The sequence below is a fragment of the Carassius carassius genome, chromosome 42 (genome assembly GCF_963082965.1).
Source record: "Carassius carassius chromosome 42, fCarCar2.1, whole genome shotgun sequence".
NCBI lineage: Eukaryota > Metazoa > Chordata > Actinopteri > Cypriniformes > Cyprinidae > Carassius > Carassius carassius.
Window position 1 is genome coordinate 10622130 of NC_081796.1, and position 17489 is coordinate 10639618.

The window sequence follows — 17489 nt, forward strand, 5'->3', positions numbered from 1 at the left end:
AGGAACTAAGTAAATTCAAAGGTCAGAGAAGAAAAAGAGAAAGTGGAAGTAAACAAGGCCTAGAGGGCCTGAAAGCCTAATTGGGTTTTGACTAATCTGACTAATATTGTATTTGATTAATATCAAAGTGATGCTATAAGACAATCTGTCACTTGGAGAAGGTTTTACAAAGGCAGTATCCACATAACCATAAGATTCTGAGTAAAATTCCAATTACACTATAGTGGTTTTGTATGTTGTTTTCAAACACAAAATTAAAGTTTTAGGGGGAACGCAATACTTTGGTGACAGAAGGCAAATGTTTTGCAAGCGAATTCAAGTTTTTTGGGGGAATACAATCATTTTGTGAGGCTCATTGTTTTCATCTCTGTGTCCATTATATAATTAAATTATAGGTTCCCAGTGTGACCACTTACTGCCATATAATGCGACAACATGACCAGATTGTTAGATGTGACAGTAAAATGATATTCAATGCTTGGAGATATGTTTAGTTCTAAAGAATGTTCAAAACACACAGTTCTGTTATTTCATGATAGTGAAAAGTTAGTCACACCCTCCTTATCTAACTTTTATTTTATTTATTTATTTATTTATTTTTCTTTCTTGTTATTTTTGATTCTGTTGTTTTCTCTTCTTCTCTTAAGGTCATGCAAGTCCCTGTATTCCTATGTTAAATTATATTGAATATACAAGCATTACAGGTGAGTTTAAATTTTTGAGTTCAAACAGACATACAAAAAATATGTTTGTGATTCGGTCACAATCACAAGCCAGAGGCGACGGCGGCAAGGAACCGAAACTCCATCGGTGACAGAATGGAGAAAAAAACCTTGGGAGAAACCAGGCTCAGTTGGGGGGCCAGTTCTCCTCTGACCAGATGAAACCAGTAGTTCAATTCCAGGCTGTAGAAAAGTCAGATTGTGCAGAAGAATAATCTGTTTCCTGTGGTCTTGTCCTGGTGGTCGATCTGTATCTGGGGCTCTAGTTGTCCTGGTCTCCGCTGTCTTTCAGGGATGTAGAGGTCCTTTCTAGGTGCTGATCCACCATCTGGTCTAGATACGTACTGGATCCGGGTGACTGCAGTGACCCTCTGATCTGGATACAGACTGGATCTGGTGGCTACGGTGACCTCGGAATAAGAGAGAAACAGACTAATATTAGCTTAGATGCCATTCTTCTAATGATGAAGCAAGTACATTGGGTGTTATGGGAAGTGTTCCCAGTTCCGGTTTACCTAATTAATGCAGCTTAAAAATCTTTTAACGGATTTGGATATTAAAAGCATATTAGTATGTTATGTGTAAGCCAGGTTAAAGAGGTGGGTCTTTAATCTAGATTTAAACCGCAAGAGTGTGTCTGCCTCCCAAACAATGTTAGGTAGGTTATTCCAGAGTTTAGGCGCCAGATAGGAAAAGGATCTGCTGCCCGCAGTTGATTTTGATATTCTAGGTATTATCAAATTGCCTGAGTTTTGAGAACGTAGCGGACGTAGAGGATTATAATGTAAAAGGAGCTCATTCAAATACTGAGGTGATAAACCATTCAGGGCTTTATAAGTAATAACCAATATTTTAAAATCTATATGATGTTTGATAGGGAGCCAGTGCAAGTGTTGACAGGACCGGGCTAATATGGTCATACTTCCTGGTTCTAGTAAGAACTCTTGCTGCTGCATTTTGGACTAGCTGTAGTTTGTTTACTAAGCGTGCAGAACAACCTTCCAATAAAGCATTACAATAATCTAACCTTGAGGTCATAAATGCATGGATTAACATATCTGCATTTGACATTGAGTGCATAGGCCATAATTTATATATATTTTTGAGATGGAAAAATGCAGTTTTACAAATGTTAGAAACGTGGCTTTCTAAGGAAAGATTCCGATCAAATAGCGCACCTAGGTTCCTAACTGATGACGAAGAATTGACAGAGCAACCATCAATTCTTAGACAGTTTTCTAGGTAATTACATGCAGAGTTTTTAGGTCCTATAATTAACACCTCTGTTTTTTCAGAATTTAGCAGTAAGAAATTACTCCTCATCCAGTTTTTTATATCGACTATGCATACCAGTAGTTTTTCAAATTGGTGTGTTTCCAATTGGCCGCGAAGAAATATAGAGCTGAGTATCATCAGCATAACAGTGAAAGCTAACACCATGTTTCCTGATGATATCTCCCAAGGGTAACATATAAAGCGTAAAGAGTAGCGGCCCTAGTACTAAGCCTTGAGGTACTCCATACTGCACTTGTGATTGATATGATACATCTTCATTCACTGCTACGAACTGATGGCAGTCATATAAGTAAGATTTAAAACATGCTAATGCACTTCCATTAATGCCAACAAAGTGTTCAAGTCTATGCAAAAGAATGTTGTGGTCAATTGTGTCAAATGCAGCACTAAGATCCAATAAAACTAATAGAGAGATACAACCACGATCAGATGATAAGAGCAGGTCATTTGTAACTCTAAGGAGAGCAGTCTCATTACTATGATACGGTCTAAATCCTGACTGGAAATCCTCACATATACCATTTTTCTCTACGAAGGAATATAATTGTGAGGATACCACCTTTTCTAGTAATCAAATATGGTTACACTGTCAGTTTACACGTTTGTCAATTAAATTATCATTTACCCTTTTGTTTATTACGTTGTTACCCTTGTTGTGTTTAATGTACCAAGTCTTGTATTTTATGTGTGAGTGTTTATTTATTTATTTATCTCACAGTCACACGTTCATGCAATGTTATCAACAGTATTTCTCCACATAAGTGTTGACTAACTCAAAACAGTAGAAATATTCAGAAATGTCATGCAAGTTGGCACCTTCATTTTAATGTTTATTAAGCACTTCTATTAACTTTTTCTTACAATGCATAGTGAAAGCAATAATAAGCCAGAGGGTTTCATCTTTTTACTCATAACAACCCACATCTCCACAAAGCAGCTTCAATCATTTTAGAGAGGACAGATACAGTTCAGAGCAGAAGGCAATGGATATATAGACTCCACCCAAAATGGATTTTTTTTTTACTTGGTAGATGCAGAACTGTCAAATGCATGGGCTGACGTTACTATTCTCAGACACGTGACTTTGTTTGTTTCTTATAACTAGTTAAAGTCAGTGGGGGAAGCTTATTCATCATTGAACTGTTGTTATACTCTTGGTTATCTGTTGTGACTTCTGAGAGACAGAACATGGATGTCTTTACAACCTCAGACTGTAAGTATCACAATTCATGAAAAATTGTATTACATTTAATATGACCATGTAAACAATAAACAACCTTTTAAAAGACTGAGAGTTATAGATTGATAGGTATATTAGTCATCATGCAAGGCTATTTTTTGGGAAATTTTATTAACTGTTAACTGCTTTAGTCCTCGAAGTTCACTGTAAGTTGATTGAATAAAGTAACAAAAATAACTCAATCTGTGTTTACCTGAATGATTTCGAGCTTCCAGCAAGAATATAAATATGTGTTTTTATTTTTTTATTTTTTTGAAAGGCTTTGAGACTCTTCATCACGGTTTCATGTTGCTGCTCTCTTCCATATAATATTTTGCACTAATCACAAGTTTTTTTAATCTTTTAATAGATGAAAGTGATACTTTTAATTTCACAGATTCGACAGACTCGGTGAGTGTTATTATATTTATAAATTATATTATATTCTGTGAAGTCCAAATTTTTGGTTTAAAAGTCTTCTGTTTTGCATATTATACATTTTTAGTATAATAGTATACTATGTAGTCACATTTTACATTAGTAACACCTTTAACTTATAAGTTCTGAAATACATCATCATGCTTTTTGTCATAACACAATTGTTCAAGTCAACATTAAATGCTGCCCTCAGCAAATCTTATCAGTAAGCAGTTTAGTTCTGTTTCTGTTAGTGCTGTATACTTGTTTGGACATCAGATGTCTTTTTCTAAAAATTTATTGTCAGTCAAGTAAAACTGCTTATCTTTATCTTTAAATCTCATGCACCTCTTGGTTTAAGATCACACAGACAGATTTCACTGTTTCCACCTTTTTTTATTTACAACAGAAAGAAAAGATTTTCCACTGTGTGTGTCACATATCCTTTATCTGTCATGTATGTATGTCAGTATGGAACAGCATTTAGTGTTTTACATGCTCCAAAGGGGGTCTGAGTATGAAGACCCCTGGGGGGAGGGGGTGACACTCTATCTGTTTGTGCACATTTTAAAAAAGGGTTGAAAGAGGATGTGGATGCGGTGTACTTGTGTGGTTTCTCCACTAGAGACACCTGCATCTGAGCTAAGCTGTGGAACATTTCATAAATTTAGATTGTCAGAGCTCGCTGGGGCATGATGTCACACAGAGTCACACTTCACTGATCAACTGGATTACAGCTCTGAAATGGCGAGAGACTGTTGTACCACTGCAGACAGGAAGTGGTTGTCAATTGAGTAGAAGATTGTCTGAAAAGACAAAATGTGGGAAACAAACTTCTAAATTTCATAGTCAGCATTTTGAAAAGTGAGAATCTAATTTCAGTGAAATGAAATCATCAAACTGCCATGGTATGCAGAATTTAAATTAAATGCTAGTAAGATAATTTAAAAGAATATTTAACCCAAAAATTACTTTCTCAACCTCATTTTGTTCCACCACCCCATGATTGAATGAAGTGAAGGAAAAATGAAGAAAAGAGGAGTAGAAGGGGAGGCGGATGGGATGGCAGAAGAATTGTTGCTGGGATGGTGCAATGACAGCCGCTTACATGCGTTAATAGCTATGATTGACAGGACTAAATAATTAGGCTCCTCCAAAACCTATGTTTGGAACTTCATCTTATGAAGCCATATAACTGTATGTATGGCAACTTTAGACATGACACATAAGTTACTCCTCAGGAACTCGAGCTGCGTCAAAAGCGCTTTGGGGAAACGCCTTTGGCAAGATCAACTCTGAATATCGTGTGCAATCAGTCCAATGGAAGAGCGTGACGTCACAGGCGGGGTGACGTAGCGACCAGCAAGCTATAAAGGCACGTGCCACGCAGCTGGCTTCAGCTTCGCGTCTTTCAGCAAGCGCTCTGTGTGTGCATGTTCAAAAGTCTGTCTTGTGTGTCTTTTTTAATATTGTCTGTCCCAATAAAGCAACATAATGCCAAAGAGCAAAGATAAGGCTAGACATATGAAGGGCGAAACCAGATCGCGCTATAAATTGTGTGTTCCTCCCTCCCCACGCTACATCACGGCTGGGGATACACACGATTTATGCATGGTCTGCCTGGGATCGAAGCACGCTGAGTCGGCTCTCGAGGGATGTCCGCATTGTGAATGATTGCCGATGCAGACGCTTCGATCCCGGAGGGCTCTCTTCGAGGAGGGAGCCTTCGCCAGCGTTCCCCGCGGTGCTGGCCCCGCTTCTGCTGAGGCAGAGCGGCTGCTGCACTCGTGGGGTTCGCAGGTGGATCTGGAAGATCGTGGAAACACCCTTATTCGACCCGTCTCTTCGGCCCCGACTGTCAATATTATGGCAATGTCGTGGGGCTCGGTGAGTGAGGGTTCAGAGCGATGCCCCGGGTTGAGCAGACGCTTGCGAGCTATCTGTCACCTGGTTCAGCGTCGTCTCTGAAGGCTCCGGCCTTGCCCACAAAACCGTTAAAAACAACATCCATGTTAATGGGCAAGGGCTATGTGGCAGCAGGTCAGGCGGGGCGTGCCTTCACACTATAGCCATCCTCCAAGCATATCAAGCTGACCTGCTGAGAGATGTAGACGAGGGAGAGGGGATCAAGTCCGACGATATTGCAGAGCTTAGACGGACCGCTGATCTCTCCCTCCGCGCCACCAAAGAGACCGCTCGCGCGATTGGGTGGCCTATGGCAGCCTTGGTGGCCGCGGAGAGGTATTTATGGCTGACCCTGTCTTAGATAAGAGAGCGTGACAGGGTCTGCCTCCTGGACGCCCCGCTTCAAGCCTCGGGACAGGTTCCAAGAGGCACGCAAACAGGCGGCGGCGTTCCAGAGTTTCCTCCCTCGTCGCTCTCGTGGGTTATCTGGGCGGGAGATACCACGCCACAGGCAGGCTCCTCATACCGCGAGGCTCAAAAGCTCTGAGTCGGGGACTTCCAAGGCAAAATCAGACCTTCGTGCAATTATCGAAGCTAGGAAGTCCTCGACAAAGAGGTCCTGATGCCAGAGGCGACCCTGAGGGTAGCCCCTACTGGGGTAGAGCGGTGCCCACCTTATTATACGGTGCCCGTCTCACCCCAGTGCCCTCTAGAGGCTGGTCTGCCAACCCCGCCAGTGTTTCAGGGCGCAGCGGTCTCCCGCGAGTGTTACTCCCAGTTATGTCCGCCCATGAGCGTAGCGGAGCTGGGAAGCTCGCCACCCCTTCGGGGGCCTCTTACACCAGAGATCAGTCTCGAGAGACTGATTCCCTTAGTACATTATTTAGCGAGCGTGGAAACTACTGCCAAATGTATCTCAATGGGTCCTGCACACAGTAGAAAGAGGCTATTGTATTCAGTTCAGCCGTCCACCGCCGAGATTCAATGGGGTTACACCGACAGTCGTCGGCCCCCAGCAGGCTCTGGTGATGGAACAAGAAGTGAATACCCTATTAACCCTCTGGAGTCTAAGGGTATTTTTGGGGCCTGGAGAAGTTTTGTCATGCCCTGAGATTTGTGCTTTTTTCAGTTTCTTATAAATATCTAAATGGGTAAAGTCTAATCTCACTGTAATCAGCCCAAACTGGGCTATAATAATATGTGAGTAGCATGTATGTACATGATTGTATTTTTGAGAAAAAAATGTTTATGCGTGGTTAGTGAAAAACTAAAAATGGTAAATCACTTGAATAAGGCCATAAAACACATACAGAACATTGGTTCCTGGGATTTTTGAGAACTGGAGCTTGTAGCCTAGAATTTTTCTTTTTAAATTATGTGAAAATCATCTTGTTTACTCACTTACAGAAAACAATATATTGATTTAAATTTTCTAAGACACTTTTTGTTGGTAAAAGTCATATGCGAGTAGGCGTCAACTATCATGAATATCATTGTGATTTACACCTGAGAAGACAAAGGCCTGTATAATGAGCTGCATAATGAGCCTTTCAGTCAGCTGTGCCACTGAGAAGGAGGTGTTACAAGAAAGAATGTGAGAACAAAATAAATGTATATAATTTTAAGTTTGTAGTTTATTAAGAATATATTTAATTATCCCACAACATAATTTAATATCCACTTGGGGGAGCAGTTAAACAGTTTATTAGAACAATCAAAGCTGACTTTCAAACTAATTTTTTGCCATCCTTACTCCAGTTACACAATACATTTTAATCCTTTTAACAATCTTATTTTCTACAAAAAAACATTTATTGTTATTATTATTAGCATTATTATTAATGTTGAAAAGAGCTAAGAATATTTTTCAGGTTTTTTAGGGGGAATAAATTGAAAGAACAGCATTGTTTTTACATTTGTTACAGTTATCTATTTGTTACATTTATATTATTTACATCAAGCTTTTGAATGGTATAGTATTGTATATTGTTATTAAAACTTCATAATGTTTCACTTGATTAAACATTTAGTCAGGAATTATAGTTTGGAAAGTCTTTGGAAAAAGTCTAACTAGTAAAATGTTTACACGTTATGTGAAAACTAGTACAAGTATATAAATAAATAAAAAGACACTTACTCATGTTTATGATCTCTGCTGAATAAAGCACTTCATCCTTTTTTTTCTGAGGAAATCCATTTCTCAAATCCTCAACCACATCACATCTTTTTGGGGTGAATTATGTCTTATTCCTCTCGTCGCGAAGCAAACAGTAAAATAAAAGACCTTGAAGAACAGTCTGGCTGCGTTTTCTTCTGTTATGGGCGTATTCAAGCCGTGCGCTTCAGTTTGAATCTGAATAGCGAGTTCAGCGCGGGAGCGTGGTCACATTAGATATAATGAAGGGAGATGTGAAAAACGGACATCGCATTGTTTTCATATGGATTACTTTATCACAGAATATCTGTTTTCGGCGGCACTTGTTTAGTTTAAAAGTAGACATCAAGCTTTCTATAGATATCTCTCTCATGTCTCTTCGTTGAGTATTCACAGAGTTACAGTTCATTTTAATGACGTGTTTGTAAATGAAGATCAGCGCAGACAAAGGCTGCAGACAGCACACCTTGTTTGTTATCTTTATTTTATAAGTGCACAAAGTTTTGTTGTTATTATGTCTGTATCCAAAAAAAAAGTAGACCCTTTACAGATTCGATTGATGAATTGCTCTTATCTGTACGATTAAAACTGAAAGTGTAATTTAAATTCTTTTCGGGGTTATCAGGAGAAAATGACTCATAACGCATATCCGCGTTAATCGACTCCAGAGGGTTAAGGAAGGAGGCCATTGAGGTGGTCCCTCCTCTAGACAGGGAGTCCGGGTTTTACAGCCGGTATTTCATAGTTCCAAAGAAGGATGGGGGGTTGCATCTGATCTTTGACTTACGGCAATTAAACCTCTCAGTAATGTCACTGAAGTTCAAAATGCTCACTGTCAAACAGGTTGTAGCTCAAATCAGATCCGAGGACTGGTTTGTCACAATAGATCTCAAAGATGCATACTTCCATATATCCATCCTTCCACAACACAGGAAGTTCCTGAGGTTCGCTTTCGGGGGCAAAGCCTACAAATATCGAGTACTTCCCTTCGGCCTTGCACTCTCACCCCGCACGTTCACGAAATGTGTAGATGCGGCTCTGGTACCCCTCCGTATGCAGGGCATCCGCATTGTGAACTATATCGACGATTGGTTGATTTTAGCTCAATCAAAGCAGATGGCGGTTCGACATCGAGGTGTCGTTCTCGCCCATATGGGGGAGCTGGGTTTGAGACTGAACGCCATGAAGAGTGTACTTTCTCCAGTTCAGAGAACCACCTATCTAGGCCACCTATCTCCTGCACATGAGGCCCCTGCAGTGGTGGCTCAAGACCAAGGGGTTTTCCCCGAGGGGAAATCCATTCAGAACTATCAAGGTCGCGCGGCGATGCCTTCGTGCCTTAGACATTTGGAAGAAACCTTGGTTCTTGAATCAGGGCCCGGTGTTGGGAGCTCTGGGTCGCCGTGTAATGCTAGCGACAGACGCGTCCCTGACTGGTTGTACATCGGACCAACACATCGGTGGTCTCTTATATCAATCACCAGGGAGGTCTGCGTTCACGCCCCTTATACAAGCTGGTATACCAGATCCTCCTGTGGTCCTAGGGCAAACTCCTCTCGTTAAGAGCAGTATATATTCCTGGGAGATTGAATGTGGGAGCAGACATGCTGTCGAGACAGGGGCCAAGGATGCTTCACCCTGAGGTGGTGAAGCAGATATGGCAGATATTTGGCAAAGCTCAGGTGGACCTCTTCGCGACTTAAGAGACATCGCAATGTCCCCTCTGGTTCTCTCTAGTTCACCCAGCTCCACTGGGACTAGATGCCATGACACAGACCTGGCCGAGGCTTCGTCTGTATGCCTTTCCCCCCACTGTTCTGCTCCCGGGAGTTCTGGCGAGAGTACGCCTGGACGGGGTCCGTCTGTTGCTAGTAGCCCCATTCTGGCCGGGCTGAGAATGGTTCGCCGATCTGGTCTCTCTCCTCGACAGCTCTCCATGGGAGATTCCGATCAGGACAGATCTACTCTCTCAGGCGCAGGGCAAAATAATCCACCCTCGCCCGGAAGTTGTGGGTGTGGCCCCTGAGGGGGCACAGTTCATAGCTTCCGGTCTCTCAACTGAGGTTGTTGAGACCCTCCTCCAATCCAGAGCTCCCTCTACGAGGAAACTGTATGCCCTGAGGTGGAAACTCTTCACCTCATGGTGCAGAGACCGCCAGCTTGACCCTGTTAACTGCCCAGTTGGTACAGTTCTTGAGTTTCTACAAGCTAGGCTCTCTGCGGGGTTAACTCACTCCACCTTAAAGCTGTACGTGGCGGCCATAGCTGCTCACCACGTCCCTTTCGATGGTCAGTCAGTGGGTAGGCACCCCCTAGTTACAAGTGCCCTCCAGTACAGTCCCGTATTCCCCCGTGGGACTTGGTCATGGTCGCTTCTCTAAAGAGAGTTGGAGACCTTCAGGCACTCTCGGTGGCCCCTAACTACTTAGATTTTGCCCCTGGTATGGCCAAAGCATTCTTATACCCTCGAGCGGGTTATGTTCCCAAAGTTCCCTCTGTTACACCACAACCTATCGTACTGCAGGCCTTCTGCCCTCCTCCCTTTCGAGAGCCAGGCCAGGAGAAGCTAAATTGTATGTGTCCAGTGCGTGCGCTGGACGCATACGTCCACAGAGCTGCCCTGTGGAGAAAATCTGACCAATTGCTTGTTTGCTACGGTCCTCCTAAAAAGGGTTCCCCTGCCTCTAAGCAGACCCTTAGTCATAGGATAGTCGAGGCTATCAACCTCTCCTATGAGTCCTCTGGTCTTCCCCTTCCTTTGGGAGCCAAGGCTCACTCTACACGGAGTATGGCTGCCTCTAAGGCCTTTCTAGCAGGTGTGTCCCTCTTGGACATCTGCAAAGCTGCGGGGTGATCCACGCCCTCTACATTTGCCAGATTTTACAATCTCGATATGCGAGCCGCTCCTGGCTCTTCTGTCCTCTTGCCTTAGCTGTTCTCCTCGGATACACACTAGGCAGGGGATTGGTAGTCTGGCAGCATTGGCACATCGTTCCCCAAAATGCTTTTGACGCAGCTCGAGTTCCTGAAGAGGAACGTCTCTAGGTTACGAATGTAACCCTAGTTCCTCGAAGGAACTAGATACGCAGAGCCATACTCCCAGCACCCCTGCTGGCGCTTGCTTCCCTACTCGAAGCTGAAGCCAGCTGCGTGGCACGTGCCTTTATAGCTTCCTGGTCGCTACGTCACCCCGCCTGTGACGTCACGCTCTTCCATTGGACTGATTGCACACGATATTCAGAGTTGATCTTGCCAAAGGCGTTTCCCCAAAGCGCTTTTGACGCAGCGTCTCGTTCCTTCGAGGAACTAGGGTTACATTCGTAACCTAGAAACGTTTTGATGGCAATAACATTCCAATGTCAATGGAAGGTGACCAGCTGTGATGTGAGAAGTTTTGGCCCAATCCCAATTCTACCCCTTAGCCCCTGCCCTTTCCCCTACCCCTCCGTTTCGCGCGTTCACGTGAAGGGGTAGGGTAGAGGTCTACACTGTGCACTCGAGACCCGTCGATCCAGAGTTAATGCAAGTGCACGCACGGGAATAATGCTTGCAGACTTGACACACTCATATTTAATATATTTCAAATCAGCAACACAATCTGAGGTGAACTGTCACATGAATGTTTTCTATGATGCTCAAATTGCGTTAAAGCATATTTTAGGTTGATACAGCTAGCACACATGTGCAGTCTCGAGCGTGTTTCATGTTTCTATGGCAACCAGTGAGGGACACTTCGACTGCCAAACCACTCTTTACATTTTCTCCCATTTTTATAATAATATAAATGAACCGTTTAATCTTAAAGTTGTATTTGTTTAGATTCAGACTCGACGCAGAGCAGAGAGCACAGAGACGTTAGAAAAATAAATAACGTCAGCGGCCATGGCACTGAATGAGCGATTGTTATTATAGTTTAAAAGGGCAAACAGTCGAAGTTATTATGCGAGTTTACTCGAGTCAAAATGTACACGTGCATGTCACCGTGACATCAAGTGGACTTTTGAAGCTGAAATAATGAGTGGATTAAGCTTGGTCTTGGAATAATGAGAGGAATAACATTGATAACTTTCTTGTCGGAGGATTGTAATGCATCACAGGCAGTCAGGTACAAGGAAGAGAGACTACGGCTCCTTAAATTAGGTAAGACAAAAAGCTGTATTTTTCGCAAAAGGTTTATTGACTTGTAATAGCAATTTAAGGTGGAATATGTGACAATTGGGTCCAGTCAGGTCTGTGCCTTGCCGGCGGGTTCGGGTCCAGCTTTCAAATAATATACGGGTCCGATTTTTGGACCCGTGAAGACCTCTAGGGTAGGGGTGTCTCGATTTTCTTTTGGTTGGAGAGGTAGGGGTAAGGGGAAGGGGAAGGGCCAGATAGCCCTTCAAACAAAGATTTTTCGGGACCACACTTCTAACGAAGGGGTATGAATTATCTCGGCAACATGGCTGCTACAGCAAACAAAAAGAAACATAAATGTAAGCTTTTTTTGGCATAAATAAAAATTTTAACGAAAAGTAATCATTTGTTTTATGTTACATTCAATTGTGAGTTCATATTAACGGCCATGTTACTCAAAGAAATGTTTGCAAAAAATCGCTAATATTTGCTAACTTCATCTCATTACAGACTGCATGATAGTGCCACAGCATATGTTTGATCAGGGCGATAACTGCCATAGACATTGATGGGGGCTAATCCCCCCAATAATTAGAAATCGCTAAACCATTTTCTCAAATATTGCCTATTCGAGAGAGATAGACAGAGAGAGAGAGAGAGAGAGAGAAAGAGAAATGGAAGTTGCGTGTAGGCTATTCGCATCTGTGCAAGTGAGTTTACTTAAAAACAGCGATTGTATCCTCTCGTAGCTGGAAAATATAATGTAGCGATTCATTATTTAAACTGTATTTAATAAAAGTCGTGGGGCAGCGTTGACAAGTTTATTTTCTCCTGGATGTGTGTGCTGCACGATTTCCGATATGTGTGTGTGTCAGTAAGCAGCTCATTAATACAGAACGATAATTAAATGCTCTAATGCACACCAGCACACCAGTATATGTGTGTATTTTACGAGAATCCTTAGGGGAATATTGTCTCCCCTACAACTTGACACTCTGTTTCAAGGGACAAGGGGAAGGGGTAGGCGGAGGGGAAGGGGAAGGGGTATATAATAGAATTGGGATGGGGCCTTAATCTTGAGAAAACTTGCACAAAAAATTTACAGAATATAGTACAAATTTCACATGGACATTTTATGATATTTTTATATTATTACATATTGGAGTTTGACAGTCCAAATCTCCCAAAACTTTCATTACATGGAAAACAGGCCAGTATGTTCCTTAAAACTTCTAATTTTTTGCTCCATGGAAGAAATAACATTCCTTCATATGATTGGTATATTTGGTTTTCAAGAAATAAATTTATAAATCAAATGAAATGGTCATTGCACAGAATTTGAAGTGACTAAACATATCACATTTTTGCCATTTCAGACAACTGATACTGATGACTATGAATTGGACCTGGGTGGATTATGTAACAAAGAGATGGTGCGACAGTTCAGTAAAACCTTCGAGCCCCCTCTTTACTGGATCATCTTTGTTGTGGGGTCTTTGGGCAACTTACTTGTTGTCTGTATCTTCACAACTGTGCGTAACCGCCTCAAGACCATGACTGATGTGTACCTGCTGAACCTGGCAGTGGCTGATCTTCTGTTCCTAGGCACATTGCCCTTCTGGGCAACAAATGCTGCTCAGGGCTGGGTGTTCAACCAGGCCATTTGCAAAGGAGTTTCTGCGGTCTACAAAATCAACTTCTTTGCTAGCATGCTCTTACTCACCTGCATTAGTGTGGACCGCTACATTGCTATCGTTCATGTAACCGAAGCACACAACTACAAAAACAAACGAATGCTGTATAGTAAGATAACTTGTGTTTTTGTGTGGCTTGCCTCTTGCCTCTTAGCTCTACCAGAATTTATTTTCGCTAAAGTAAAAAACATTGACTCCCAGAGCACTTCCTGTGTCATGGTGTACTCGATCACAGACAACAACCGTACCAAAGTCTTGGTGTTAGCTTTACAGATCTGTGTCGGCTTCCTACTACCATTGCTTGTCATTGTATTGTGTTACTCAGTCATTATTCGTAAACTAATGCAGGCTCGAAGCTTTGAAAAACACAAGGCTCTAAGGGTCATCTTTGCAGTTGTGGCCGCTTTTGTTCTCTCACAGCTGCCATTCAATGGATATCTGATTGTAGAAGCAGGCCAAGCCAACAATGCCACAATAACAAACTGTGAAGTCATGCAAAGCTTAGATATGGCTGGGCAAATTGTGAAGTGTCTTGCCTACACACACTGTTGTCTGAATCCCATCCTTTACGTATTTATTGGCGTTCGCTTTCGGAAGGATCTTTTCAGCCTGCTTCATCGCATGTCCTGTGGCCTGGGAATGGTAGACAACAGCAAACTGCAACAAGTTCCCAAGAGGCCCTCTGTTATGTCTGACACCGATACCACCCCTGTTTTTTCTTTATAGAATAGCCTACAGTATTGACAACCTTTTAAAAAACTTTACATCTTCAGAGTGTGTCATGTTTAGAGTTATAGGTCCTTATAATTGCAAATATTTTTGGTCAAGGCCTTTGAAATGTGCTTTATGTTAGTATTCATGTATAGTTCTCTGGCAGTACGTGATGGGAGATTATGAAGATTTGTAAGCATTTAACCACCATTTTGGGAAGGATGATTCCAGTTAAAGCAGTGTAATGTATGCGTATAGGTACTATTATGATTTTCATACTTTTCTAGTAAACATGTTGCAAAAATATTGTAAAGTGTAAATAGATTGATAATATGTTGTGTAATGGATTTAGTTTTGTACTATAAAATAAAATAAAAATTACATGAGTTCTTATAGTTTTTTACAGTTTACAATTACAGTTATGTACACAATTACAGCTTGTGGTTGATTGTGAAAGAAATTTCTACATTATTATTTCAGTCTTTGTTTAGATCATAGATTAAGAAAGTAAAATTATCATTTATATTTAGTAGCAGATGTAAGTGAATGATATATATTTAGTAGCAGATGTAAGTGAAAGATGTAAGTGAATGATAAAGATGTTGACTACTGTATATCATTGATTACCTCCAAGTCTTGTTTTTGTCTAAACCCCAGCAGAAGCCACATGGTGTTTTTATCAGTGTGTAATGTATTTTCTGTAGCAAAAGAAAAGTTTATGAATGTGGCTTCTATGCACTGCCATGTTTTTACTACGACTGTTATAGCTGGTGTTGATTGAGGAAATGCTGAATAATTGTGGTAGTAATGGTATAACGGTGTCACAGATTTAGATGGTATTAGATACAGAATTAGACCATGCATGCAGAGTCAACTGCAATGACTTCAGCTGTCGCAACAGTAGTACAGAGTTATGCAAATGCAGGGAAAAGCTGACAACATTAATGGCACAAATATTTATAAATTGTTTCAGAATTGCAGATAGATTGTTTTTATCTTCACAACAAGCAACATTCTTATATGGTGTTACAAAAGTTACAATGCATGTACATAGTATTAAACCATATAAAATATACAGGGCATCATGAATCTTAAAATCACACACACACACACATACACATAGTTGCAATTTATATATTAATAATATTAATTCACTACATTCATTGCAATTTTTTTTTTTTAAATGTGGTTGTGTGTTTTTCTTTGTGGTATTGATAAGGTTATTTTTTCAAAGCATGAGACAAACAAGTATGATGTTATTGAGGTTTAGAGGGTTTAGAGAGAGGCTGTACCTGCAGCCTTCAGGTGAGACCACAGCTTCAACACTAACATCTATTCGTCTTTTCTCTTTCCCTCACACTCCACTGTCTTTCTCTCACTCACTTTCTATCTCTCTCTCTGCTTCACTTACTTCGCACAACAGGAAACTATCAATCATGTCAACAATGTTCTGTATGCATGAAAATGCTATATCTATGCTTCTGGGCTAACACTGTACAGACTATATGTAGTGAATAACTGAAAGATAGGAACCTTTTTTGAAATACCAACTCAAAAAGTTACAACCCGAATTCCGGAAAAGTTGGGACGTTTTTTAAATTTTAATAAAATGAAAACTAAAAGACTTTCAAATCACATGAGCCAATATTTTATTCACAATAGAACATAGATAACATAGCAAATGTTTAAACTGAGAAAGTTTACAATTTTATGCACAAAATGAGCTCATTTCAATTTTGATTTCTGCTACAGGTCTCAAAATAGTTGGGACGGTGCATGTTTAACATGGTGTAGCATCTCCTTTTCTTTTCAAAACAGTTTGAAGACGTCTGGGCATTGAGGCTATGAGTTGCTGGAGTTTTGCTGTTGGAATTTGGTCCCATTCTTGTCTTATATAGATTTCCAGCTGCTGAAGAGTTTGTGGTCGTCTTTGACGTATTTTTCGTTTAATGATGCGCCAAATGTTCTCTATAGGTGAAAGATCTGGACTGCAGGCAGGCCAGGTTAGCACCCGGACTCTTCTACGACGAAGCCATGCTGTTGTTATAGCTGCAGTATGTGGTTTTGCATTGTCCTGCTGAAATAAACAAGGCCTTCCCTGAAATAGACGTTGTTTGGAGGGAAGCATATGTTGCTCTAAAACCTTTATATACCTTTCAGCATTCACAGAGCCTTCCAAAACATGCAAGCTGCCCATACCGTATGCACTTATGCACCCCCATACCATCAGAGATGCTGGCTTTTGAACTGAACGCTGATAACATGCTGGAAGGTCTCCCTCCTCTTTAGCCCGGAGGTCACGGCGTCCGTGATTTCCAACAAGAATGTCAAATTTGGACTCGTCTGACCATAAAACACTATTCCACTTTGAAATAGTCCATTTTAAATGAGCCTTGGCCCACAGGACACGACGGCGCTTCTGGACCATGTTCACATATGGCTTCCTTTTTGCATGATAGAGCTTTAGTTGGCATCTGCTGATGGCACGGCGGATTGTGTTTACCGACAGTGGTTTCTGAAAGTATTCCTGGGCCCATTTAAGAATGTCATTGACACAATCATGCCGATGAGTGATGCAGTGTCGTCTGAGAGCCCGAAGACCACGGGCATCCAATAAAGGTCTCCGGCCTTGTCCCTTACGCACAGAGATTTCTCCAGTTTCTCTGAATCTTTTGATGATGTTATGCACTGTAGATGATGAGATTTGCAAAGCCTTTGCAATTTGACGTTGAGGAACATTGTTTTTAAAGTTTTCCACAATTTTTTTACACAGTCTTTCACAGATTGGAGAGCCTCTGCCCATCTTTACTTCGGAGAGACTCTGCTTCTCTAAGACAAAGCTTTTATAGCTAATCATGTTACAGACCTGATATAAATTAACTTAATTAATCACTAGATGTTCTCCCAGCTGAATCTTTTCAAAACTGCTTGCTTTTTTAGCCATTTGTTGCCCCCGTGCCAACTTTTTTGAGACCTGTAGCAGGCATTAAATTTTAAATGAGCTAATTAAGTGGATAAAAGTGTAACATTTCTCAGTTTTAACATTTGCCATGTTATCTATGTTCTATTGTGAATAAAATATTGGCTCATGTGATTTGAAATTCCTTTAGTTTTCATTTTATTAAAATTTAAAAAATGTCCCAACTTTTCCGGAATTCGGGTTGTAGAAAGTTTTGGAAAACTACTTAAATTCTTTATAAAGTAAGTGTCACCAAGATATGTAAAAGTGAAAAAATTGAGAATTGTGTACACCA

At 41.2% G+C, this 17489-nt stretch overlaps 1 protein-coding gene across 1 annotated transcript; it reads left to right on the plus strand.

The window, feature by feature from the left end:
- Nucleotides 1–3094: 3094 nt before the first annotated feature.
- On the plus strand, nucleotides 3095–14609 carry ccr9b (chemokine (C-C motif) receptor 9b). The gene is made up of 3 exons (XM_059534520.1): nucleotides 3095–3231; nucleotides 3608–3648; nucleotides 13207–14609. Exons 1-3 carry the CDS (start codon nucleotides 3207–3209, stop codon nucleotides 14248–14250), a joined length of 1110 nt encoding a protein of 369 aa, XP_059390503.1. The 5' UTR covers nucleotides 3095–3206; the 3' UTR covers nucleotides 14251–14609.
- The last annotated feature ends 2880 nt before the right edge of the window (nucleotides 14610–17489 follow it).

What these genes read in the sequence shown, in the direction of transcription:
- ccr9b (XM_059534520.1), top strand. Translation starts at nt 3,207, where the DNA reads ATGGATGTCTTTACAACCTCAGACT. An exon ending in TGTCTTTACAACCTCAGACT is followed by an intron (nt 3,232 to 3,607) that starts GTAAGTATCACA and finishes ATCTTTTAATAG; the next exon opens with ATGAAAGTGATACTTTTAAT. An exon ending in TCACAGATTCGACAGACTCG is followed by an intron (nt 3,649 to 13,206) that starts GTGAGTGTTATT and finishes TTGCCATTTCAG; the next exon opens with ACAACTGATACTGATGACTA.